Source organism: Canis lupus, chromosome 34 (assembly GCF_003254725.2).
Source record: "Canis lupus dingo isolate Sandy chromosome 34, ASM325472v2, whole genome shotgun sequence".
Taxonomy (NCBI): domain Eukaryota; kingdom Metazoa; phylum Chordata; class Mammalia; order Carnivora; family Canidae; genus Canis; species Canis lupus.
In genome coordinates, this window is record NC_064276.1 from 26,081,016 (window position 1) to 26,107,303 (window position 26,288).

At 40.7% G+C, this 26,288-nt stretch overlaps 1 protein-coding gene and 1 long non-coding RNA gene across 14 annotated transcripts in view; one reads left to right on the forward strand and one right to left on the reverse strand.

Annotated features, from left to right (window-relative positions):
• The window catches only part of SCHIP1 (schwannomin interacting protein 1), a 711,518-nt gene extending 685,724 nt beyond the window's left edge, over positions 1–25,794 (forward strand). For all 12 annotated transcript variants that reach the window (XM_025425391.3, XM_035710256.2, XM_049105868.1 and 9 more), the window contains 5 exons: positions 16,846–16,963; positions 17,875–18,072; positions 18,908–19,031; positions 21,059–21,152; positions 25,153–25,794. In XM_025425391.3, the coding sequence (XP_025281176.3) occupies positions 16,846–16,963; positions 17,875–18,072; positions 18,908–19,031; positions 21,059–21,152; positions 25,153–25,204 (586 nt within the window). In that variant the 3' untranslated portion in view covers positions 25,205–25,794. The remainder of the gene's footprint in view (positions 1–16,845; positions 16,964–17,874; positions 18,073–18,907; positions 19,032–21,058; positions 21,153–25,152) is intronic.
• Positions 1,387–11,961, reverse strand: LOC112645857 (uncharacterized). 2 transcript variants are annotated; one of them, XR_003127295.3, is made up of 3 exons: positions 11,715–11,939; positions 9,718–9,852; positions 1,387–6,449 (listed from the first exon to the last, which is right to left on the reverse strand). It is a non-coding gene; the product is annotated as an uncharacterized LOC112645857 (long non-coding RNA). The 2 variants fall into 2 exon arrangements; XR_003127294.3 differs by lacking the exon at positions 1,387–6,449 and having other exon boundaries at positions 9,628–9,852; positions 11,715–11,961.
• Positions 25,795–26,288: the final 494 nt, after the last annotated feature.

Consider the following 26,288-nt stretch of genomic DNA (forward strand, 5'->3'; position numbering starts at 1 on the left):
ACGTGCAAGAGTTTCTCTTTGGTGTACACCTGGGAACAGAATTACTAGGAAAATACATGAATGTTCACGTTTAGAAGATAATGCCAAAAGTGTTCTCCAAAGCGGCTGCAACAAGTTACACTGCTACTAGCAATATTGCAGAAATCCTATGGAAATAGGATTATAATATATAAATATATAAATGTCTTATAAATATATATAAATAAGTGTTATATTGCCAGTCTTTCATTTTTGTTAATCAAATGGGCATTAAATGGTATTTCATTGTGTTTATTAGCTATCATTGTTTCCCTTTCTGTGAAATGTCTGTTTGGGTCTTAGGTCCAAGTTTCTATCAGATTCTTTCTGCTTTTGAAAATTGATTTATCAACATTCTTTCATTATGGTACTCATCCTTCATATGTTGTATGTATTGCAAATATCTTTTCCCAGGTTGTAGCCTGTCTTCTCACTTCCTCACTGTGTCTTTTTTGACCAGGTTTCTTTTTATCAAACTTTCATAGGCCATGCTTTCTGTGTCTTGCATAAAAAAATCTTCTACCCCAAGGTCCAAAAGACATTAACCTAGATTTCCTACCAAGAGTTGAAAGTGATTTTTTTTAAAGCCGGTAATCAACTGGGAGTTGGTTTCTTGATATGGTTATGGAGGAGATGTCTAATTTCATCTTTTTCTATTTACATGACCATTTTTTTCATCCTGTTTATTAGACAATCCCTCTTTTACTCATTGATCTGACCAGTTCTGTACATACTATACATTAATGGGAATGCATTCTGTTTCGTCGGTTAGTGTTTCTATCCCTTCACCAATACCATACAGTTTTAATCACTGTAGCCTCAAAATAAGTCCTAACATCTGAACAAGCAAGCCCCCCTCCTCTTTTGCTTCAGAAGTATGCTTCCTGTTACTGCTTTTGTATTCTTCCATATAAATTTTAAATCATCTAATCAAGCTCAGCAAAATACTCTCTTGGGATTTTGCACTGAATCTATAAATCAATTTAAGGGAGAATGCATTTTCACAGTATTGTATCTCCCTACCCATGAACATGGCCTTTCTCCCCTTTATTTAGATCTTACTGAATATTTCTTAATAGGTTTCATAATTTCTCATTTAGAGATATTGTACATCTTTTGTTGTTTCTAGATACTTGGCGAACTGGTATTATTTTAAGTTCTCTTTGATAATGCATTCTCATTGTTTTGCTGCTGGTGAGCAGAAATGGAGTTTAGTTTTTATACTATAATATAATTGTTCCTACTAGTTGTCTGCCCCCTTGTTACTTCTAATAAAGTTGTTTGTAGAATCTTTGGGATTCTTAAGTACTATGATCTGAAAAATAGCAGCTTCATTTATTGCTTTCCAATCCTTGTGCCTCTGTTTTTTTCTTTTATTGCATGGCTAGGGCCCTAATATATTGAGGTTTAAAAATGATGGTAGTTGGAATCTATAGCTCATTTATCATATTCAATGAATACTTCTGATGTTTCCTCATCTAGGATGATGTTAATTTTAGGTTTTCTTTAACGTTTCTCTTTATGAGTTAATCATATTCCCTTATATTCATAATTTATAAAGAATTTTTTATTATGAATAGATCTGTAACTACCACATGCTTTTTCTACATCTGTGAAGATCATTATATGATTACCCCTGTTAATCTATTAATAAATTATATGTAAAGAGTTTTAAAATATTAAATAATCCTTGCATACTTAGTATAAAGCAAAATTGGTTGGATTATCAGACACTATTAAATTTTATTTATAATATTTTATTTAGTATTATATTTATATTCATGAATGACATGGGTCTGCTGTATTCTTAGAGAATTTTTTTTTTTCTTGTTTTTGTATCAGGGCAATGCTGGCTTAAAAATAAGGTGGCTGTTATTCCTTCTTCCATAATGTCTAAGTAAAGCCTGCATAATATAGGAATATGCTATTTCTCACCTGTATAACCATCTGCACCTGGTATTTACTTTGTGTGTTGGCTTTAATTGCTTCTAGTTTTTAGATGGTTTTAAGATTATACATGCTTCTTACTTCTTCTTGGGTCAGTTTTGGTGGGTTGTATTTTTCTAAGAATTTGTCCTTTGTTTAAGTCTTCAAAAATTTTTGAAATGACACTTTCCCATTTTATGACAGGTATTAATTATATTAATTATAGGTAAACTGTTTAAAATGTTTTCTTCTGATTTCTACACCGTCCATGATTTTTTTTCTGATTTATTTTTGTTTCTTTTCATTTCTGCCCATCAACGATAAGTGTAAAATACTAAATGCTATAGGTGAACCCTGTGGTTGGGGTTTGGTGACATATATTGTTGCCCCAGGGTGACCTTTCCTGACCACTCAGTTAAAAAGTAGACACCACACAAACCTCTCATTTTCTCTCCTCTTACCCTGATTGGTTTTTCTTTGTGGATTTTATCACTACCTGATATTGTATTATATTTTTTCTTTTTTTAATCCATTCTTTGTCTAACACTAAAATATGGACTCCAAGAGAGGAGGTCTTTGTCTGTTTTATTCACCACCAGAACTATTGACTAAATAGTGCCTGATACAGGGGTGCCCGGGTGGCTCAGTCAGTTAAACCACCAACTCTTGATTTTAGCTCAGGTCATGATCTCTGTGTCCTGGATTGAAGCCCACATCAGACTCCACACTTGGCGGGGAGTCTGCTTGAGGATTCTCTCTCCCTCTCCCTCTGCCCCTCCCCCTGTTCACACGCACTCTCTCTCAAATTAAATCTTTACAAAAAAACAAAAATAGTGCCCAATACATAGTCACTAGACATTTGTTGAATTAAGGAATGGTGAACTTCCCCTTAGAATGGGCAAATAAAAATGCAACTATTTCATTAGGGTGCCTCCAAATAAAAATACATAAAGCTCTTTTCTTTTAGGCTATAAGTTGCCACAGAGAACTTTCCAACCGCATCCTGAGGAGTTTTAAGCCTGGCTGGCAGTATTTTAAGTCTCTGGCAGGAGAATGGTTGAAGGTTCAGCATGGAGAATGTTATTTAATTCCTTTGATGTTAATAAAGGCCTTTCATTTGATACTTCAGCTATGTCTGAGAGTGCCCCATTTCAGAGCTCCTCTGGTTCAACCTCTCAAGATAGTAAATGTCCTCATTATGCCACGCCAACAGGTGGACGAGGCAAATAGAGGGTCTGCATAGTCCTTTCAGTTGTTCAATCAAGCTTCCTCTGTGTGCAGTGCTAGCCCACTCCCCAGCCTTCCCGTGTAGCTGAGCATGCCTAGACTCAATAGTGCAAATGCCTGCTCTTCCCCAACCAGCCACCCTGCAAGCACCCAGTAAATTGAAATGTTAGGTCAAACACCCCTCACCCATCTGCATTTTATCTTCCAACATTTTTTCACGCTCTCTTGTGTGCTGTTGTCTCTGATTCCACTTTCTTTGTCCTTGGAGAAATTATACCTTTTTCTTTGTCCATGGAGAGTTATACTTTTTTTTTCTTCCTCTAATATTATTTCACAGGATTTTAGAAGAGAATGTCAACAGATACCTGTGTTCCAAATGCCATGTTGAACTAGAAGTTTCATGAAGGTTTGGGCCAGATGGCTTCCCAGGGGGTGGTTTTCATTATTTCTAATAGCAGAAGTATCTTCTCAAATAAAATCCTCTGCAGAAACCCTATGTGTAAAACCAAGCTGTCTTCCTGTGCTTCAGGAAGGCTGAAGAGGGTCTGGGGTACCCCTGTCCAGAAGATGCCTCCCTGTCATTTCCCTGCAGTGCACCTTCCCAGGTCCCCATATTAGCACCTCTTTGCATCACTCCCTACATGCCCCCAGAGCGCACCTGAAACTCTTCAGGCTGAACAAAATTTGAAAATCACCGAGTCATCTACCCCCAGTGGTGACACAGCTATCTAAACACATATGTATTTCACAGTAGTTCATAACAAGCTATGCTTGGTGACTCGCCATAAGGAAGATTATTTATATCCTGTTTTTTCAGATGTTTTCATCTCCACATTCTGGGATGAGATCATCCTCTGTGAGAACACGATGACTTTTTGGATACCCTTTAGGATGATGGCTAATGATGAGCCTTAATGTTTGTAAGAAATATCACTTTATCCCTGTAAATTTAAAGTCTGCAAAGACTCATTTCCCCTTGTCAATAGTAATGGAAGAGAAAAGCCTCAGGAAACGTTCAGTTGCAATTGCATAACACACATTGGCCATTCCTATTAGAATTAATTTTTTTTCTGATGTATTACAATCCTTGAAATTCTTCATTGAGCTAGAAATACCTCACCTTTTACTTACAAAACGACTTGAAGGATGTTAGAACTTGGAAGTCCTTTAATATGGTGCTCCCAAATGCACCTGAGTCCACATGCTGACTTATTAAATAATCAGAACCAGGTAAATCCTTTTTGACTGTATGACTGCGAAGAGCTAAGTGCTCAATCTTAAATGAGGTTGAGGACTTAAAATAATTGGCCAACCAATGGATTCTGAAGTGCTGAGCTTACTTTTAAGACAAGACCTCCCCAAGTTAAGTGGAACCTTTGGCAAAATCACGGAGTTCTACTTATGTATTTTAAAGAACAGGTATTTACCTGTAAAAATCAACTTCATACACATTGTGTGAGAAATTTTGAAGTAACATGAGGGTCTTCTGGAAGATATGCATGAGCTCCTCCTGTGTAATTGCTCCACATTGCTCTTTGGGTTTCAGCCCCACTGAATTTTTTAATTGGTGCTGTCTTCCAAAGCACTTTTTAAAAGAATGACAAGCTGATAAATGTAAACGAGGCTTACAATAATCCCATAAAGACATTTCACGCCTAATACTGCAGCAAAAGAATTTTTGATACTGCTTCATAACTCAGCTAATTAAATTTGACTTATACTAAAATGCAGCAAATATAGGAAGCACCATTTTTTCTTCAAAATGTGCTAATCCACACATAATCACCTTTTTTAACTGAGACTGTATGACCTTTGTTATTTTTCCCCCATTTAGAAATGTTTCAGCAAAAGCTTTAAAAAAGCTTAATAGGAAATGAAAAAAGTGAATTACCTACTCTACTTTTGAAATAGGTTTCTAAGAAATATTCAGTGTAGTCATGTTCTTGAAGAAAAATTCCTTTTCTCTTATTACTAGTATAATAACTTTCCTATAAAATATTTTTTCATTGACCAAAGTAATCTTCAATCACCCTTATATTTCGGATTTGGAGTTTATTCAGCTCAGCGTTATTAAAGGAATGGAAACTGGCTTTGCTGCCATGAGACCATGAGACCGAGCACGGTCATTAGTAATAGACACCGAGAAACCTTTCATTTCTCAGACATTACAACGTGATCTGCCATTGTGGAGAAAACAATGCGGGCTTCTCCATTCTCCTTTCCTCAGACTAACCACAAAATAAACCTGACTCCTCCCTCTCTTCTTGCTTTACCCTAAGATAGATTTTTATTTACATACATAAATATATATACAGTCTTTTTCATAAAGTATACAGTGGGAAGCTGTAACCTAGAATAGGCTATACCCTTCTCTCTAAGCATTGCAAATATTACGAAAAAGAGAAATTCCCCAGAGAGCTTTTGAGCAGCTGGTTTGAATAATGATTACTGTTTACTCATCTGAACCATTCCAACCTCCCCAAGTCAGAACTCATTCCTTTCTTATTCTTGTAGGTTTCTTGGTGAATGGCTGAGATGAGACCTAACAATAGATACCTGCCACCTTCTTTTGTGTTTGGGCTGAGGATGCTGGCTGGGGAGGCACCTGGCCCAGGGAGTTGTATCAACTGGACAGATAGCAGTGATCTAGAGAGGCTTTAAAGAAATTGGATCCACAGGAGCTTTGCCTCTGGGGAACTGAGAATCTGTATATATAATCTGACACAGAATCCCAAGTTGAACAAGTATCATTTTTCCAGGAAAAAAAAATCATCCTTTTGTCTCTAACAGTAATAATTTTTGCATCATTTCCTGGAGAAGGAAGCAGCGTAGTCCTATACACCCAGCATGGGTCAGAAAAGAGGTGGTCCCATTTCAATACAATGAAATTTGCTTTCAGTGGCGTCTTTCTTGAAGTAATAGGTGCATACTGTAGCAGCCTATTTATAACATGCAACATATCTTTTAAACTTCATATTAATCTCATACACGTGTACCAATAATTTGCTTAGGAAACGCTTCATGTAAGTGATTCCAAGATGCATGTCCTTATAAGTGGTAGTTTACAAATTATTTTCTATACTGTTTGGAAAATGATTAGGTAATCTACAGAAAACCTATCATTTTTTTATGTCTTCCTCCAAGGATTACCTCTGCTATTCTAAAATATCACACAATTTTAGGTGTAAAGCAGGATTTGAAGTGGATCTTTTGGAGTAATAAGATTAAAAATGGCAAAACAAATTTAATTATGTAAGCAGTTCTTCTCTTTCACAAACCTAAAAGAAAAGCAAAATGGTATTTGTGAAATTTTCTTTGTCTAATAAATAGCCTCACTTTACAATAATGCCAATGACCCCAGTTTAATTAGGTGCAATTAATTTTGCACAAGTGAAATTTGACATCTTGCTAGAGGCATAACCAGCTGTACCCTGTCTTATGAATTTTTTTATTATCACCAATGAGAATTCAATTGTCAGAGCTATTGCAGAAGGGTGGGAGGCAGGGAGAAAAGGCCACAGGGCTGCATTTTATATTTAAAAATGGCTCCAGTGGACAGCTAAATGTTTAATTAAAAGAACTTCTAGGAATGATTTTTCATTGGCGCATCATCTCTGACAAGTTATCATGACTTTATTACTGCAGTTTGCACTCCCTTTGGACAGTGTTCCCCCACATGTGTCTGGACTCATGCAACTCAAATGAAGACCGGGCTCCTTTGAGAGTTTACAAAAGCATTTGCTGCTACCAGAAAACACTCCTACTGACTGCAAGTGAGCTGTGTCATCTGGAGGTTTAACACAGTCCTTTTGTTCAATCTTGTAAAATTTCTGTGCCCCTCACATTGTTCTCCTCCTTATTATCATCTGCATTTAAAACCCGTGGAAGATGTTTTGAAAAACCACTGCCAATTTGAAAGGTGACACATGCCTCCTTGACACTTAGAATTTTTATTTTAGTTGTTGAAATAAATCTTTAGTTATTGAAAGACTTATTTTGACATGCACTTTTATCACCTGTGATCTTGTACATATAAAAATAAGGAGGAAAAGCAAAATACATTGGTTAAGATAGCCCTACACTCTCTTCACGCTCAGAATCCCAACTCTTCATTTAATCACTTTCCCTCTGAGTTGTCAGTCTTTGCTTTTCCCCACCGTGTCACCCTCTGTGCTATCAGGAGATGCTATGCATCACCTTCCAGGCCATTGGCCGTTGTTCTGCAGGTTTTATGCTGGAGCTTTTTCGTTCTTTCAGAAGGCATGAGTACCTGAACTATCAGATCCCACCTCTTCATGAGTGGTCCTTCACTGGTTTGTTGGCCAAGAGGGTGACAGGTCAGTTAAACCATCATGCCACCAGCCACTGGGGTGGCCGAGATTGTGAGACACATGACTTTAAAGATGGTAAAATATGAACAATTATGTTTCATAGAATCAATGAAATTCAGTAGATCTGCATTCTTTTGAATGACCACATATAATTCAGATGACCCCAAATTAAGTCATGAAAAAGAATGTCTTTGGGATAAAACTTACTCTACAACCAAGCCTAAATGGTCACCCAGATTTTTCTAAACATGAATCTAAAAAGTGGTGAAAGCAGTGATTCTGTGCACAAGAGACTAAAAGAATTTGCACTTGAGATTGTCACCAAATCCAGTCATACCCCTCAAACACATGGACAAGCACTGACTCTCCAGCTGCCATATCTTCACCCCAGACACATGGACATTATCATCCATCTGGAAGCAACAAGCAATTCTCCTTCTCCAGCAGCTGAAATTCATCAGCAGATCAGACAAATAGAAGTTTAAATTCTGTCTGGGCTGAGAGGAGTAAATAAACAGGCTGGCTTTAAAAACACAGACACTTAAATGTATATCTGTTACTATAGTCTATAATCTACTGTAGATCCAAGAGGGAGAATGGGATTGAGACTGGGCCTGGAAGGGTTGTCAACAGTTGAATAAAAGAGTCCATCTCCAGAAACATTCACTTGTAGGGAACCGTTCCTTGCTGCCCTCCAAGAGTATCTCCCGCCCCCAGCCCCCTGCCAAAACCAAAAGGCCAGCTTGACTCATGTGTGAGTCATGCTCCCTGCATAGCCACCATCTGAGTCAGACACACATCCTCTTCCAGCTGTCAAACAGTTCATCCTACTCACCTTTTCTCCAACACACAAGCGCTAATCAACTCACCCATTTTCTCTCCTTTTCCCTTTTTAATTCCTGCTAAATGCCCACACATGACAACTTAGAGGAGCTCAAAAGAGAAAAAATTCAAACCCAACTGAATTTCTTCCACCAAAAAATATCTGGGTATATTTCCTACCATTTTTTTCTATGCATAATATATCTTCACATTTTTGTTTACAAAATTGGAATTATACTGTACCTACTGTTTTATAGCCTGATTTTTCTTCACTTAATATATCGGGAACATTTACCCATGTTCATAACTGTTCTTCTATCATGTGTATTTTTACTAGCTGTATAATGACCATTCTGTAGTTCACCAAATATATTCAATCTCTTATTATTAGACATTGGAATTATTTCCAATATTTTGTTTTGGTTTTGTTTTCTTTTTTTCATCTTTTCTTCCATTCATGAATTTATGCTTCTTAAAGTGCCCTGGCCTCTCAAAACAGACTGTTCAAGAGTAAAATACCAGTTTTGTGACCTATGCAATTTAACCTCTGAGTCCTAGTTTTCTCATATACAAAATGAGGGTCATCATACCTACTTTAGCATATCTGAAGAGTAGAGGTAATATATATGAAGTGCCTTAATACAAAATAGATGATCCAAAATGGTAGTAACTCTTGAGGCACGTGGGTGGCTCAGTCTGTGAAGCATGTGACTCTTAGTTTTGTTTTTTGTTTTTTTTTTTTATGATAGTCACAGAGAGAGACAGAGAGAGAGGCGGAGACATAGGCAGAGGGAGAAGCAGGCTCCATACACCGGGAGCCCGACGTGGGATTCGATCCCAGGCCTACCAGGATCGCGCACTGGGCCAAAGGCAGGCGCTAAACCGCTGCGCCACTCAGGGATCTCTGACTCTTAGTTTTGACTCAGGTCATGATCTCAGTGTCGTGAGATCAAGCTTGCATTGGGCTCCATGCTGGGCAGAGAACCTGCTTAAGATTCTGTCTCTCCCTCCGCTCTTCCCCCCACTCTCTCCCACTCAGAAAAAAAAAAAAAGTGATTATTTTAGAATACAAATTACTGGGAAATCATTTGATTTTAAGATAAAAGTAGACCACATTTGGCATCTAAGAGAGATGACTGTTTCTATTCTATCATTATTCTAGTATCAGAAGAAGCCTCATTCTGGTCTTCAATTCATGGTAGAAAATATTTCGGGTGAAATGCATTTTTTCGACATTAAGATCCTGTAATTCCAAATTTAATTACATGTAAGTGGTCATTAGTGAAGAAACTGGACACTGATATGAAATTAGAACTAACAGCTGTCTGGGGCCTGCAAGTATTTATAGCTCTTGAGAGAGTCAGGTTAGGATACAGGGGCTGTGATGCTTTACCAAAGAAAAGCTGGTGAATGCTAGTTCCCCTTTTCTATCAGCTTTTCAGGTGAAGAGAAGATTCTGTGGCCATGTGGTGTTGGATGCCTACCAGCCATCATGTGAACATGTACAGATGGAAGGTCCAGAACTAGCCTTATAAAAGGAAGCAGAAAAAGAGATTATGTACAGGATTAGGATGAAAAAAAAAAAAAAAAAACCTAGAGGGCCATTCACACTACTCCAGCCACCTTTAGAGCTGCCTTCCTCAGCTTTTGCAGAGAAAGCCAAATGCCCGAGCCTGTAAGATGTGGGATCAGGGTGGCACATAAAGAGACATGAAGCCCTCTCTTTTCCCCAATGCTCTCTTTGGTATATAGTTTGAAACTACCGTTAACTTCTCTGGGCACATGCCTGCTGGCGGATGGGCTTTCCCATCTCTCTTGCCTTTATTTCTCCTACCTCTAGTTTCCCAACACTTCCTTTCTTCTGCAGTTCCCTGCTCAGTCACCCTTCTTGGTTAATACCTTATTTACTAATGGATGTCCAGGTAGTAAAATTATTCTTATATATAAGATCTACAAAGTGTTTCGAGTTCTCTTCTGATGCTCTCTATATTCCACATTTCTGCTTGCACATTATGATTTAATGATCCAAGCACTGGGTACCTGTTGGAAGACTCAGTACCTGTTAAAAGGCCTGATTTCTGTTCCTAGTTCAACTATTAACTGTGCATCCCCTTAATAAAGGGATCATGGACTACAAATGCTGTCAAGGGCCAGCAAGAAACATAATGAGTGAAGAAGCCCAGATAAAAGGCAATAGGGAGTAGTGGGGACTGTAGCAAACTAGAAACAGTACACCCTGGCTAAAATGGACAGCAGCTACTCGGCAGTAGCCTACTGGGGCCATGGAGTTTATCTAGATGGTATTACCTGATCCTCGAATGAATAAATGAGCAAACAGTTAAATATCCCTTCTCTAATATAAAAATCATTTCTAGTACTTTTTGTGTGTGATGATATATGCTGGACCAGCAATATTCACACCTGTTATCTAAATACCAGTCTTTTCTAAAAGTCCAATAAATGATCGTCCCTTGCATCGCACGCTGCTAGCAAAAGAAATTAACACAATCCTACTAAAGTAAAATAAGAAATAGCATTTTAGAATAGTATTTGGAAAAAGTCTTTTGTTAAGGAGTAGCAGCACCTCATTTTAACCCACCTCAGCACACTCTGTAGAGACCCCTGTTACACATTCGGGACATCTGGAGCTTACCAAAACTTCAGTTGTTCCCACATTGTTTTTTCATGATAAATCCTTAGAAAAATGAAATGTGTTTACAACTACCCTTGGGTAATTACAACCCACATTTTATATTCCTTCTCCTTTGAAAGTGTCATGAGACAAAGATATATTATAAAAATATTTTTAAAATAAAATATTATTTATTATGTATAAAGTCTTTGAATAATGCATCAAAGACCCATTAAGATACATGTAAATAACATATTTTAATGGCCCAGTCACAAACTAGTTGGGGATATTGGGCAACAAATGATAGAGCAGGGTCAGTGGCGCTCATAGCCACTCTGGTTGTGGATAGAAAACAAGCAAGGCATGTTTGAAATCCATAAGCATATGGGTAGTTCCTTTTCACTCTGCTTCTTGAGGAAAACTAAACAATCGCCTTAGAATTATAAGCAACTGGCAGAGGTATAAGCCCACGAAGATTATATTACCAGACACACCGGCAAGATCTAATAAATCCAAAGCTGAGGTTAAATATAGTATGGGGGCAAAGGGCACTGGATTCAAAAACCAGACATTCAGCCTGTAGTCTCTTCTTTGTGACCTTGTACCAGGTATCCATTGCCACAATGATGATGTATAATCCAAAAAACACCCCTATCAGTGGCATACAGTAATAAACATTGATTTCTGCTTAGGAGCCTATAGGTGGGCCGAGCAGTTCTACTGGTGAGAGAGAGCTGGGCTCGGATGGGCTTACTCACATGTCTGCGGTCAGCTGCGGCTTGGTGAGGTCACTCTACTGTCCTTGGCTGAGCGCTCTTTGTATCTGGGGCTTCAGTGGGACAATGCTGATTGGACTCTGTGCCATGAAGTCACTCATCTGCCAGCAGGCAAGCCTGGACTTTTTCTGAGATCAGTGGCAGGGTTTCCTGAGGGGTGGGGAGCGGTTGGCATTAGAACACTGGCATTTCCTGTGCATCCTGTTGGCAAGACAGGTCAGGAGGCCAGCCCAGGGGGAGGAAGAAGCTGCAAAGTCACAGTAGAGAGAGGGCAGGCAGGTGCAGGGAGGGAAGGATTGGGACCATTTTTATAAATCAGGCTGGTACAGGTCTGGGAACGCATTTGACCTCTCTGAGTCCATATTATGTTGCCTGTTATCCACAAGTGGTTGTACAAGCAAACAAGGGAACACAAGCAAACATCATTTTAAACTCGAATTCAGTGCAACAGACAGCTCAAGTGAAGCTGAAGTTAATGGAGGCTGAAGTTAATGAAGGGGTGGCATAGGGGGTAAAAAAAAAAAAGAATCTTAAATATTTCTGTGTAGACACTGGTGGTCTAAGCTGGTCCTGGGAGATTGCTATTTCTAAAATCAGAAAACATCAAGTAGTTCTGGGGTTCAGAAATAGCCTCAGGACAGCCCAGTCCCATCACCTCAAACCAAGGCCAAGGGCAAAGGCCAGATTCACAGTGATTACCACTCTACCTAGAAGTCACAGCAAACTTTAGGATCTTGAGTCATATTATTTCTCTCAGGGAATAAACTGGTCTTGTCCTTGTGTTTTGAAAAAAGTATTATCTTTAGGCTAGGTTATATCATGATTTGACTCACTAGGTTTTTGAGATATCATCCTCTTAGTAGTTAAAAATCTTTCACCCCTGCCATCCTCTCAGTGTTGTGCATATTTTAATAATATTCCCAGTAATGCTAGTTGGAAGTCAGCACAAGCATTTTCCAAGTGACGGTCTTTCTCGCCCTAAATGCCAAGCAGACATTGGTGCTGAATGTCCTCTTGACTAAACGCCTTCGTGCCACTGGCCAGTAGGCCCTGCCACTAAGAAAGCCGTTCCACTCAACACTGAGAGGCCCAGAAGACTTAGTCTGTGTGTCCTACTATTTCTGAGCATTCTTCCTCCAGAACACCCTCTTTTCAGGTCCCGGGGCTCCCCGTCAGTCACTCTGGGCTGCAGTGTGGTTTTTCACTGCCTCGTGATACATGAGGAGAAGAGGTTTCCAGAATAACCAGGACACAGACGCCTCAGCTCTAATACCGACAGGCAAGGCCGACGTCAGGCGGCCCTTGGCATGCAGCGCTCTGCTACGGGCCACTCGAAACATCAAGAAGCCTTGAATTGGACACCTTAAGATGATATTGCTAATTAAAAGATGAGGATCGTGTTTTGTTTTCACCTCTGACTATGCTTGAGAGATCCAGGCAAATTCGAACCCTGGCAGCTTGGATTTTGCAAGACCGTGGAGCCCGGTTATAAGTCAGGCCCGGTGCACTGCAGGGCGAGGGACAGAGGCCAGGGCCTCCGGGCGGCCATGCGTCCCCAGGGTGGGAAGGGGCCCAGCACAGGGGTTAGCATTTCTTGACCCTGTGACACAGAGCCTTCGAGAACACCAGGTGGCCCCACGCACCCCCCAGCCAGGCTGCTGCTTGAGATCTGTGCTTGCATTTCCCCAAAGCCGTCTTCATCTTAAAACCTGCTTAAAGGCTAAAGGCAAACAAATCCTTCTTGAAACCTGAGTCCATTTTAAGATGTCTTTACTAAAATCCCCTCTGAACCATTAGTTGTTATGTCATATAATTTCCTTTTCCTGAGAGTAACATTCTTGGTGATTACCGCTATAAGGAATTATAAGTCTCACCCCGTAAGAAGCTCTGTTCAGTTTCCCACGGTGATAATGTGCTACTAAGGCGATTTTCTGAATTTCTACCTGAGGTGTTTTTTCATTTCATTCGGACTACTCAATCTTTCCCTTTTTTTTTTTTTTTTTTTTCCTTTGCCTTTCCTGAGTTGGAAATGCTGTATGGTTTGGTTGATTGTGATCCAAGTTGACCCTTCGTACAAAGGCCAGTTGGAGGCAGAACAACAGAATTTATAATCAGACTTTCTTCAGAATGAAAATATATATCCCTAGGTGTTTTAAACCTTATTTTGTAATGGTATCGTGGGGTTTTTTGTTTTTGTTTTTGTTTTTTTATTTTATTTTTTTAAATTTATTTATTTATGATAGTCACAGAGAGAGAGAGAGAGAGAGAGAGGCAGAGACACAGGCAGAGGGAGAAGCAGGCTCCATGCACCGGGAGCCCGATGTGGGATTCGATCCCGGGTCTCCAGGATCGCGCCCTGGGCCAAAGGTAGGCGCCAAACCGCTGCGCCACCCAGGGATCCCATCGTGGGGGGTTTTTTATATGTATAATCTGTGTGTCCAGTGGCCAGACACTTCAAGACTTTAGCAGTTCAGTAAATAGAAAATGCTGCATACTCCTAGATTCAAATTAGGTTTAATTTAAAATGTCTCCTTAATTTTAAAATATGCTTTCAATGTGTGTTTTTTTTTAATTTTCAGTTTTACTTCCCACTATTTTCCAATCCATATATCTTGAGTTTTAGATTAAAAATGAGTTGATTGGAGGGGGGGGTGACAAACTACAGATAATTAATTTTAAAACTTAATTTATGTGGGATCAAAAGGTAACCTGAATATATTAGATTTCTCCCGGAAAAAAAAAAAATTCCAATGGAAGAAAATTAGAAGGAGATAAAGTCCAGCTCAGCAGAAGTCCAAGCTGCCTAATAGTTAGACAGTTGAGGACACTCTCTTAGGTATTCAAAGCCAGGCGAGGTATTCAATTAAGTGACATTATTTTTTTTTAAAGATTTTATTTATTTATTCATGAGAGACAGAGAGGCAAAGACATAGGCAAAGGGATAAGCTGGCTTCCCATAGGAAACCTGATGCAGGACTCGATCCCAAGACCCTGGGATTATGACCTGAGCCAAAGGCAGATGTTCAACCACTGAGCCACCCAGGTGCCCCAATTAAGTGACTTTAGAGGTCCATTTAAATTCTATATTCCTTTGTCTGGGCCTTCAGAAAAATAGAGAAAAGAAGAATATGAATATGTACAGAGCACCTCCCCTGTGCCCAGCTCTGAACTATTTTCATCCTTCTTTACAAAACATGGAATTATTCACCCCTTTCACCCCTTTTTACCGATAAGGAAACTGAGGTTCATAGAGCTCAAGTAATGGGCCCAGAGACAGAAGGGAGGATTCAGAACCTAAGTCCCATTGGCTCCAAGCACCCTGAGCTGATCACGGCAAAACCTGTGCCTTCTGGGCCTAGCGCGGTCCTGCTTCCTTGTCTGCACAGGAAGGTAGGCCGGGCACAGAAGCAGCTGAGGGGAGGGCTGCCTCTCCTTACTGGACTTTCAGTAATTGCAGAAGGTAACAATAGGTGGCAGTACATACACATAACCATGACAGCGCCTGTGTTAAATCAGTAGATTTTCTTTTTCTGGGTTCCCTGTCATTTTAATGTTAATTCTTTATTTTTTTATTTGATGGAGAGAGTGTGCACACAAACACAGGGAGCGGTAAGGAGAGGGTCTGGAATCATGACCTAAGCCAAAGGCAGATGCTTAACAGTCTGAGCCACCCAGGCACCCCTCCCTTTGGTTTTCAAACAATCACTTTATATGAATCATCTGAGCAATTTATACAAAGCATCCCACCCCATTGGAATAAAAAAAGATGATAATGTTAACTCTCAGACGAGTTGCTCTGCATTGCTCCCTGTGACAGTAATAATGCCAGAGCAATTCAGTGTTTGCTTCCTAAACCTAGCTTAGACAGTCTCCTGAGGATCCCTTGCTACTTAGGAACCTCCTTTGCCTTTTCTTCTAAGCTTACAAACAGACTGGGACTACTAGGGATGCTTGAAAAATTACTTCTTTAAAAACTCTTTATAGCCAAACAGTATTGACATGTCTCGAATTTCAAAAGAAGGTGAGGACAGAGTTGCACCCATTGTCCAGCCTCACATGTAGCAGACACACAGCTGGGTGACCCTCTGGGGCCACATCTCCAGCAACATCACTCATGGAGCTACAGGATTCACCACAAACAGAAGGAGCTTCTGAGAAGTCTCCACTTCTGAGGCTCTTCGTGCACCAGGCAGTCTGCTATGTTGCAAGCTAGTGCCTTTCTGACTGGGTTTGGGGTTTCCTTAAGTTTCTTTAGGTATATATATATATATATATATATATTTTTTTTTTTTTAGTGACATAAATGAACTCCTTTGGTTACACTAAATGATACCAGGCAGCTTTATTTGGCTGAGGACCCCATTCATCTTTATCAAAAGGAATGTAAGCTCAGTGGCTCCACACATATTTATTATGCATCAGCTATGTGGTTGGTATTGTGCCGGGTGCTTTTATATGTGGCATTAAATTAGCTTTCACTTAACATGAAATCGGTGTAAAAAAATAATTTAGCAAAAGTTCTCATTTTATCATTTATCAAGTTATGAACTGGGGATGCTTGGGTGGCTCAGCGGTTTAGCGCCTGCCTTGGGCCCAGGGCGTGATCCTGGAGTCCCCGGATCAAGTCCCACATCAGGCTCTCTGTGTGGAGTCTGCTTCTCCCTCTGCCTATGTCTTTGCCTCGATCTGTGTCTCTCATGAATAAATAAGTAATTTTTTTTAATATTTTACTTATTTATTCATGAGAGACATAAAGAGAGAGAGGGGGGCATAGGCAGAGGGAGAAGCAGGCTCCATGCAGGGAGCCCGACGTGGGACTCGATCCCAAGACTCCAGGATCACACCCTGAGCTGAAGGGAGGTGCTAAACCACTGAGCTACCCAGGGATCCTGTAAAATGTTTTTTTTAAAAAAAGTTATGAACTCATTCAGTTATCATCATTGTCCTTTAGTAGAAGTTATCATTTGTGAGTTGGGAGTAATATGCGTCACTCACTTCTCCATGTGAAGAACACACAAGATTGCTTTCTGTTAACAAAGCCAGACAATCCGAATGAGTGCCACCAGATAGCAGACAGCTGAGTAGAACTGCTGTCCTGTTTGCTTTTGCCCAGGCTGCAGAGTGGGATGAACCTGCAGATATGCTTCGTCAACGACAGTGGCAGTGATAAGGACAGCGATGCTGATGACAGTAAGACGGAAACCAGCTTGGACACCCCCTTGTCTCCCATGGTGAGTCCAGAGCCACCAATGCTCTGTGCGTGTGCTTTCCTGCTCAGTTAGCTTCTTTTTTTGTTGTTAGTCAGGGAAAGAACATGGCAGAGATTAAAAGAGGAATGTCTCTTGCCATAGCATGCTCCTAAAATTTGACAATGAAAAATCAAAGCTGTGATCCAGTAAGAAGACATAAGCTCTGTTAAAGTTAGCGACTACTTTCATATGAAACCCTGAGGGAAATCACATATGCCCTAAAAAATTATGCCAGCTACCAGTCCTTCTCCACTGGGCTTAGAAATAGTAAGTGCAGAGCAACAGTGGGACACATTTTAAAAAGGCAGGGATGGGGATGTGGGTGAGGGTGGGAAGGCTAGCACACAGCGATGTTGCTCAGAGAAACCAGCAAGATAATGTGTGTAAAACATTCCTTACTCATTCCTTGCACACGTATTATGAAGCTTGGGGCTTTCTGCTGGAATTCTTTACTCTATATCACTTTCCTTACCAAAGACCAACCAACAGGCAACCGTTTGGTCCATGAATGCAAGGCCATGTCTGAACCTGATTGGTTACCTGAGACCCTGTCCACACTCTAGAGGACAGCACGCTGCCTTAGCTCTGGGTTAAATATTTTGCTGTGTGTGTGATCACTTCAGGAACGTTTGAGACCAAGAATCAACATCTCAAGTTCATCATCAGTAGATTCTCCCTTTTGTTACATTATTCTGCTAAAATCAGAGTCTATTCTTGGCATTGAAGAAATAAACCATCCTCTTCAATGTTATTTGAGCTTGGTACAGGCCAGATCAAGTGGTGAGTCACACTGATGGAGGGGCCTCTCAGTCCCTCCAGGAGGGAATGCTGTAGCCCATCTCCAAAGATAGTACCTGACAGAAAGCTCAGGGCTCTTCTTTTTCCCTTCACAGAGCAAACAGAGTTCTTCCTATTCTGATAGAGACACTACTGAAGAGGAATCCGAATCTCTGGATGACATGGATTTCCTCACAAGGCAAAAGAAATTGCAAGCCGAAGCCAAAATGGCCCTCGCCATGGCCAAACCAATGGCCAAAATGCAAGTAGAAGTGGAAAAACAGAACAGGAAAAAGTCTCCCGTCGCTGATCTCGTAAGCAGCAAATACTGAAATGCCAGCGAGTGTTTTGGTGGCTGCAAATGGTTGACGCTGTCCCAGTTCTTTCCCAGAGTTATGCAAACTTGGGTTTCTACAAGGCAGTTTGTAAAAAGTACTGTCATTGAGAAATAATGAAGTTCGTTTCTTTTTCCTTCCTACTGTACCGCTAAAGATACATAAGCAACACATTACATAAAAGTAAACCCTGTTCTTGATTCATAATAACTGTATTTCTTAGAGGCAAGATTAGCTGTCATGGGAATATGTGGCATAGTGGATGAAGGGCCCTGGTCTTTGAAGTTCAGCTCTGCCATCAATTTGCCGTGAGGCTCTGGGCAAGCTACTAAGTCTCAATTTTGTCATCTCTAAAATGGGAATAGTAATACCTGTGTCAGAGCATGATGGTGAGAATTCTATGAACAAAGCATTCAGAACACACAGCGCAGTGCTTATAACGTGGTGCAAATTAATAAAGAGCTGATACTATTAATTTTATCCATGTCATTGATATTCCTTGAGCTCCCTGGTCATTCTTTTGTGGACATGATCATTGACTCGCAGTTATCACAGCCTTAGTCTGAGACCAGTCTGCAAGCTTTCGATTTAAGTAGCATAGCATTTTGATGCCAGTAGTGTTTTGGGCAACATGGTGTGTGGGGCCAGGGTGGGGCGGGGAGCTTGCAGTGGGGAGGTTGGACTGGGAAAGCTCTGGAGCAAAGGACCTCAATGGAAGTGGGTGAGAGTGGGTCTTTCAGGAGGAAAATGGGTCTTGTGCTCAGTATCCTGGCTGCTGTGTTCACACCTCCATTTCTTCCCTCTGTATCTTTAGCTGCCACACATGCCTCATATAAGTGAATGCCTGATGAAAAGAAGTTTAAAGCCCACTGACCTGCGGGACATGACTCTCGGGCAGCTACAAGTGATAGTCAATGATCTCCATTCCCAGATAGAAAGTAAGTGTTCAGTGTGCTTGAAATTGGGGTATCAAATGTGAAATATCGTGGGATAGTACTGCCTCCTTGATTCACTTCCTTTGTCTGTTTCATTGGTTTCCTCCTGCGTGCTGCAAGAGAAGGAAGAGAATCACAAGGCTCTGTTTTTGTTTTTGTTTTTGTTTTTGTTTTACCATAAAATGATCAGAAACTTCAAGAATTATTCAACGTTCACAGAGGTGATAGGTTCCTTTTATTAATCTCAAATCCCCAGCACCTAGCAGCACGATGCCTGGTGTGTATTTGGCTCACAACATCTGTTTCTATGCTACAATTTGGTAGTTACACATCATTAATTATGCAATTATACCCTCAACTTTACTTGTGTGTATATTCATTTTAGGTCATCAAATCAAATTCAACGTACATTGTGGAACTCGGGGGGTGGGGGGCAATATGTATGACCAATTTGTGAAATTTACAGGATGACAAATTATGGGCCTTTTTCCCCCAGAATAAAGAAAGGCCTCTAACAGGAGTGTGCTGAGTAGGTGACAGATGAGTGGCTCTCACTTGACGTGGCTGGTTGTACAGAGAAGGGCAGTTAGTTGCTTAGCCCGAGAGAGAGAACATAAGACACTTGGGCAGTATGGTTCGTCCAACTGAACCATGTGCCCTCCAACCTTTGGAACATATGATTCTATAAAATCCTGCAGACTTACGAATTAAAACTACCTAAGGGACCCGCCAACCAAATGCATTCACACAAACTGACTAATTTTTTTAATTTTTTAAAGCTACCCTAAGAACATACTGAAAAAAATTAGAATTGGACATGTTCAGAGTTAGGTTAATATGTTCAGTTTTAAAATCAAGGGAAAGGGCTTAACATTCTAATTAAGAAACCATAGATTCACAGGATTTTTTTTTTAATTCTACTATATTTTAATTTTAGTTGAGAGTAAGTTACTAGGACTGTCATTCTTTCAAGGACCTAAAAGGCTTTCTGATATTTTATGTCTGAAAGATCTTCCTTAGACTTCTAAATACTAAAATTGTCATCTAGCTCTTTTCAGTGGTAGATGAATTTAGCCTTCTTTGTATGATTTCTTTTTCTCCCTTTTTTAAATTGGAAACTAGTCTGAACTAAAAGCAGATCAATGCATCATTTGAAGTCAGGATCTCCAAAACCATTTCCAAGGAGATCCTAGCTGAGTACCTCCTTCCTTTCTGTTTCTGGCCTCAAAGTTCTTGCTGCTAAATGAATGCTATCACCCCTGTGTCTGTGTGTCTGGACCTAAAAGCTTCGATCTAAAGGTTAAAAATAAGAGAGCCCTGGCTTGTTCGTATTTTTCAGGGGCAGAAGCCAAATTATCCCAGTGCACTGATTTTTGGAGGATTAGAAAGGGTAATATCCATATATGTTCTATTCCCAGTATGAACCCTAAGGAATATTTTCCTTGGCACCCCTCCAGAGATTTTAAGAGTTACTTCTTCAGGTCTTACACGTCTGGCTTTCCTGTATCTTTAGATATGACTTGGGTATTACTGAGAACAGCCTGCACGTAGGGCTGCTTCCTCTGCGGGCCACAGACCTTCAAGCACCCCTGGGGCACCTTCTTCTGCTGGGTACCTGATGTAGTGATTCAGGTGCCATGGTTCCTTCCAGCTGTCAGGTGATGAGAGCAGCCTCGTGATGGAAGGTGGAAAACTTCATGTGGCCCTGGACATATTTGTTCACACTTCTTCAAAACAAAATCCTGCTTTTTCTAGCAAGCTGTTTTCCTAACAGCTAACGATTTCTTTTCCCACTTTAATGTGAATATAATTGGAGATACCTCATACTTTATTCCTTTTCTTCCAACACTTCTCTAATTGTGCAAACTAATCATGCTCTCAAACTGAGGACTTCTCCTGGGTTTGTGAAAAGCTAATATTAGGATCCTGAATTTTAGCCAAAGTAACTTGTGTAAGGGTCCTTGTAGCTGCACATTTTGACTTAGATGCATTTTTTTCTGCTTTTAAATGCTCTCTTTTCTTTTCTCCAGGCTTGAACGAAGAGTTGGTCCAGCTGCTCCTCATCCGAGATGAGCTGCACACAGAGCAAGATGCCATGCTGGTGGACATTGAAGACTTGACCAGGTCAGTGATGCCTCACCCTTTCCAAAGAAGGAAAGAAACCCAGGATGGTCTTAGGTTAAGAATTAAGGCAAGAGTGAGCTCTAAAGAACAACTTCTTCCCCTTACTTCCATGAGTAACTCACCTCATCTCTGCTGGTGTCAGCTGTTCAGATGGAGGGGAAGTGGCTAAAACTCCTTTCCAAATGCATTGCTTAAAAAACAAAACAGCACCCCACAAATGCATTGCTTTTTCACAACCATCCTCCCTTTGTGATGGATTGTCAGTGCATTAGAATTTTTTACACCCCCACCAAAACCAGGTCAGCAGTTGTGGCCCACAAGGACTTTTTCCTGAAGGACTGTTGCCCTGGGGAGTTAGCCCTCAGCCCTTCCATGCTGGCATGTGTCCAGCACATGTGCAGCCATGTGGTGGGTGCCACAGAGTGGCATTTGCTGTTATGTGACCCAGCTCTCAATCGCATCTGCCATGTCCAGAAGGCAGGGACACTGGCATCCTTCCACAGCACCAGTGCCACCAGATTGCTCTCACCATGGGGAAACTCCAGGACTTTAGTTTCTAGCTGGGCCTGGCTCCAAGCACCCCCCTCTAAAGAGGAAAAGAATGTTACCTCCCCTAGGGGATACGGAAATGAGGCGAATGCCCGTCAGGATCTTGCATTTCTTAGTATTTCCTTTGTGGAAAATCCTATCACCATAAGTATATGAAGTATATGAAATACCACGAGCATTCGTATGATCTCATATTTACTATGATACCTAAATGATTACTAAATACTATGATTACTAAATACTATCATATTTACTATGATATTTTCTCTGAGACAGTACATAAGAAGGCTTTAAACCAAGAGGTAATAATTACTATTAGTCCTAGAAATGGTATTCAGAGAGTAGAAGGCCCCTCAAGGAGAGAACGAACACTGCTTGTCACAGTAACATAAGGAATTAACTGTACGATCCAGAACCACCCCAGGGAAGCATTGAAAACATATGTAGCGAAAATGTACTTAGCACCTACCACAGAACCTCTTCCCGATGTGTAATGCTGGGTAAAATATTTTTCTAAATTCAGTGTTATAAAAATAGTTTGGGTAGCAAAATAAATGCTACAGAACTCTGTTGAGGCTTTTTTTTTTTTTTCCCCTCAAAAAAGACCTATGGGCAGCACTCTGTGCTGTATGCTTTGGAGATTGCCTCGCCCCTAGCAAAAAACAAAAAGCCAGAAGGCCTCATGCCTGCTTAGTATATTCGCCTGTATCTAAAATATCACAGCAGCACTCACATAATATTATTGCCATCTACCGATGTATGCAGGCACTGCCACAACAGCTGTAAGACACATCCCTTTTTGTCTAAGACATTTGTATATAGGTATTAAGATTATGGGAAATATAAATCCAACACCTGCATCTTCTAAGAAATATGTGAACTCTTTCATAAATTCTGTGACTTGCCTGTGACAGTGGAGACCTTCTCTTTGCTCCTCAAAGCAGCGCTGGCATTCCTCATTGCAAGGGGGACGCCGTGGGGCTCCTCTCTTCCCTCAAAGTGTTAAGTTAGCACTTAGGTTGGCAGCGTCTATTTTTTTTTTAATACCTTTCAGGTGGTGTGATCATGGGACACAGGGCAGGCAGCACCACGGGGTGAAGAGGAGAGGAGTTAGTAATTTAAAGGTGTTAGAGGAACCCTTTAAAGTGGAGCGGGTGGCGAGAAGTTCCTGTGTCCATCCCTGGCTGCAAGCTGTAACCTTGCTGGTGGAGGGAGGAGACTTAAACACACCTAAGGCAGAAATGTCAGAATTTTGCAGCCTGATCCCAGAGGGTGGAGAGCAAGGGGCTGGGAGGTTCCATTCACCTGTTCCCTCTATCTGTCCAGTAGATAATGAGACCCTCTGCCATCCCAGGTGTCAAGTCACATTAGTGGTTCTCAGGTTCGGCTGCATGCTGGAGTCACCCGGGGAGCTTTTATAAACTACGGATGCGTGGGTCCCACCCCTACAGATCCTGATTTAATGATTCTGTGGGGTGGCCTGGGCCTTCGGATTTTTTAAAGACTCTCCAGATGATTCCAATGCAGAGCTGAATTTGAGAAACACCGGCTTTAAGTCAAGCCTCTTTAGGAAGGTGCTCCCTGACACCACCCACCCACCCACCACCACCCAAGACTGGACTAGGACCCTCTTCTTGGTGCTCCTGGCAACATGGCATCCCTTCCATGTGGCGCATAATCATGTGTGAAATCGTCCATCTCCAGGAGAGGCCTGCCCAGCACAGGTCCTCCGTACAGGTCCTCCGTAAGGATTGTTGCTAAAAAAGGAGTCCTTAAAAAAAAAAAAAAAAAAAAAAAAAAAGGAGTCCTTGTGGGGCATGCGTCAAACAAATGCTAATTAAAGGACTTTCATAGTTGATGAGAACCTTTTAGTTGTATGGAGTAAAACCCTTTCCCTCTTTTGTTTAAAATATTAATGAAACTCATGCTTGTATGTCTGTCTCAAAATAACAACCAACTTCCAATATTTTCTGAAATTACTTCCTGTCCTTCCCTCTCAGAAAAACCCTTGCCGTGCATGATACGTATTCTTAAACTGCTGTAGAAACTATAGTTTGATTAGCAGCAGTGGAATCTTAGCTCAGTGAGCACCAAGATATTTCTTGAGCTGAATTGGAGCAAGGCCCATAAGCTACTCGATGGAAATGATCCAGGCTGTTTTATGCACATAAACAGAGCCATGGCAGGATCTGCTGAAGGGCGTTTTTGTTTTTGTTTTTGGAATAAGGGGCTGATATCTTTTTCTTGAGTTCTTTTATTGTTAAATGAATATCGCCAATTACTTGTGGGCTGTTGAATGTGGCAAGGACACTTTTGTCACTTCCCTATTTCTGAAAGTATTTGTGGTTTGCCTCCCCTGTACCATTGATAGACATTCTGCACACAACCAATGAGTAAACTTGACGTCATTGACTATCCAAATCTAGGCAGCACCCAAAAACTACCCCTGAAGCTTTGATTGCAGCTGGAAACCACAACCTTTAGATGCTTTCTCTTGCCAAATTTATAAATTCCTAAAACTGTCCTTCAAAACATCCGTCTTTTGCAGATGTCAAACCCTATCACTCTCTGAGAGAATGTTTAATTGGTGCACATTGAAGTGATGTCAGCAGCCTGGCCTTTCTTCCCCCTCTGTCTCCGCTGGTCGGCTGCTGCGTTGGCTGAATGTGGGGCTCACAGGCCATAACAGGGCTCGATGACTTAGAAGACTCCCTCTCCTACTTTCCGCTTACCTTCACTGCCATGGTCATGCCATTAGGACGAGTGCAGGGGGGAACGTAGGCAAACGTGGAAAGTCTCGGCATCTACAAAGACGCACAGTTTGTCAGGAAGACATTAGCTTTTGCAAGAGGGGAACTAGATGATTGGCTTCAGTTTCTGTCAAAGAGCTGTTTGAAGGCTTAAGTTTGTGTCCATGTGCGTGTGTTGTCACATGGTTCCCTTCTATCGCAACACCTTGTTTGGACTTTCTGCTTAGCACCATGTTCTGTCTGCTATCTCCTTCTTTGCTCTCCGTTCCATCTTTGTCCCTCTCCACTGGAATATACGTGCCCTGGAAACAAAGACGTCACTCAGCTCACCCCCAGATCCAGGGTGCCAGGAGCAGTACCTGGCACGTAGAAACATAGTAGACATTTATTGGATATATTTTCCCCAGATACTTATCTCGCTCTCCTTTTTTTTTTTTTTTTAAACACAGTGCTTTTTCTTCTCAAAAGTAGCGACAGCTACCATGCTCAGGTTAATCTAGTGACTTAATAAAAGGAATCATGCATGAGATATAAAAATTAAACAGGGCAAATCCATTTGAATTAAGGACTGTGTCTTAATTCTCTGGATTTCGCGATGAGTAGCTCTGAACCTCAGTTTGGGGGATTGGTCTAGCTCTGGATTAGAAACCAGTTTGGATCTTTCCTGTTAGCACTAATTAATGGTATGATTAATCTTACAGACATGCGGAAAGTCAGCAGAAGCACATGGCAGAGAAAATGCCTGCAAAGTGAAAGAAGCCATCCGACCAGAGGACGAGCTAGAATTTCTTTTGCTTCTGTGGTTGTAAAAATGCTATTGCTAAAGGTGGCGCAGAAACAAACGAATATCAGTGTTAGTCATTGATAATGTCTGAAGCTTAACGTCCAGTGATTGGCCTTTGCTTCTTAATTTATTTTAATTTTTTTACTGTGCCACTAAATATCAGGCATTTTAATAAAATATTGTTACAAAAAATGTACAGTACTGACACCATCACAAGTCATGGTTATCAAAGAGGGTAGTTTTAACTTTATTTTTATTTGTTTAGAGATTTTAAGTTGGAGCAGTATTTTACCACTGACTACTTTCATTCTTCACTGTAGTTTTAAAGAAGAACTGTAAATGACGGTGCTATCTATACAAGTCAGAAAATACATGCCTGCCTCGTAGTGAAGTTGTAGCTCTCCGTAAAACGTACATTTTAATCAGTTTTCAACATTTTGTGAATGTTGACTACCTGAAGTTCATTTTTAGATGTGCTATTAACATTCTGTTGGATTCAGAGGGTTCCTTGAAAGTTTTATGTATAAATATGTAAAATAAAAATTAAAACTTTGTTTCATAGGATATGTCTTTTTGCTCACTAGCAGGCCCGTTACTGGCTCTCTTTCTAACCTCTTCACACTTCCTCAGCTGAATTCTCCACAATGAAGCATTTGTCAGTGAAAAACTAAAGTGCTCCAAGGAAAACAATGCAGAGCATTGCTAGGAAGATTGTGAAGGGTGTGAGAGAGTGTGCGCGTGTGAGAGAGAGAATGTGTATGTGAGTGTATGTGTGTGTATGACCCAAAAAAGACAACCTCAGCAACATCAGAATCAGCACTTCCGTCAGCACTGTTATCAGTCTGGAATGTTAGCACTCCACTATTTACAAGCCCCTGGTCTTCTTAGAACCTGTTACCACATCAAAACTGCATTTACACAATTTGCCACATGAACAAATGATGCTTGCATTTACTCTTTTCCCAAGGCCAGTTGTTGCCATGTTTCAGATTTTAACCACTTCTCTTTGGTCTCCTGAAGAAAAATGTCAAGTCTGAAGTAGATGACAGATTG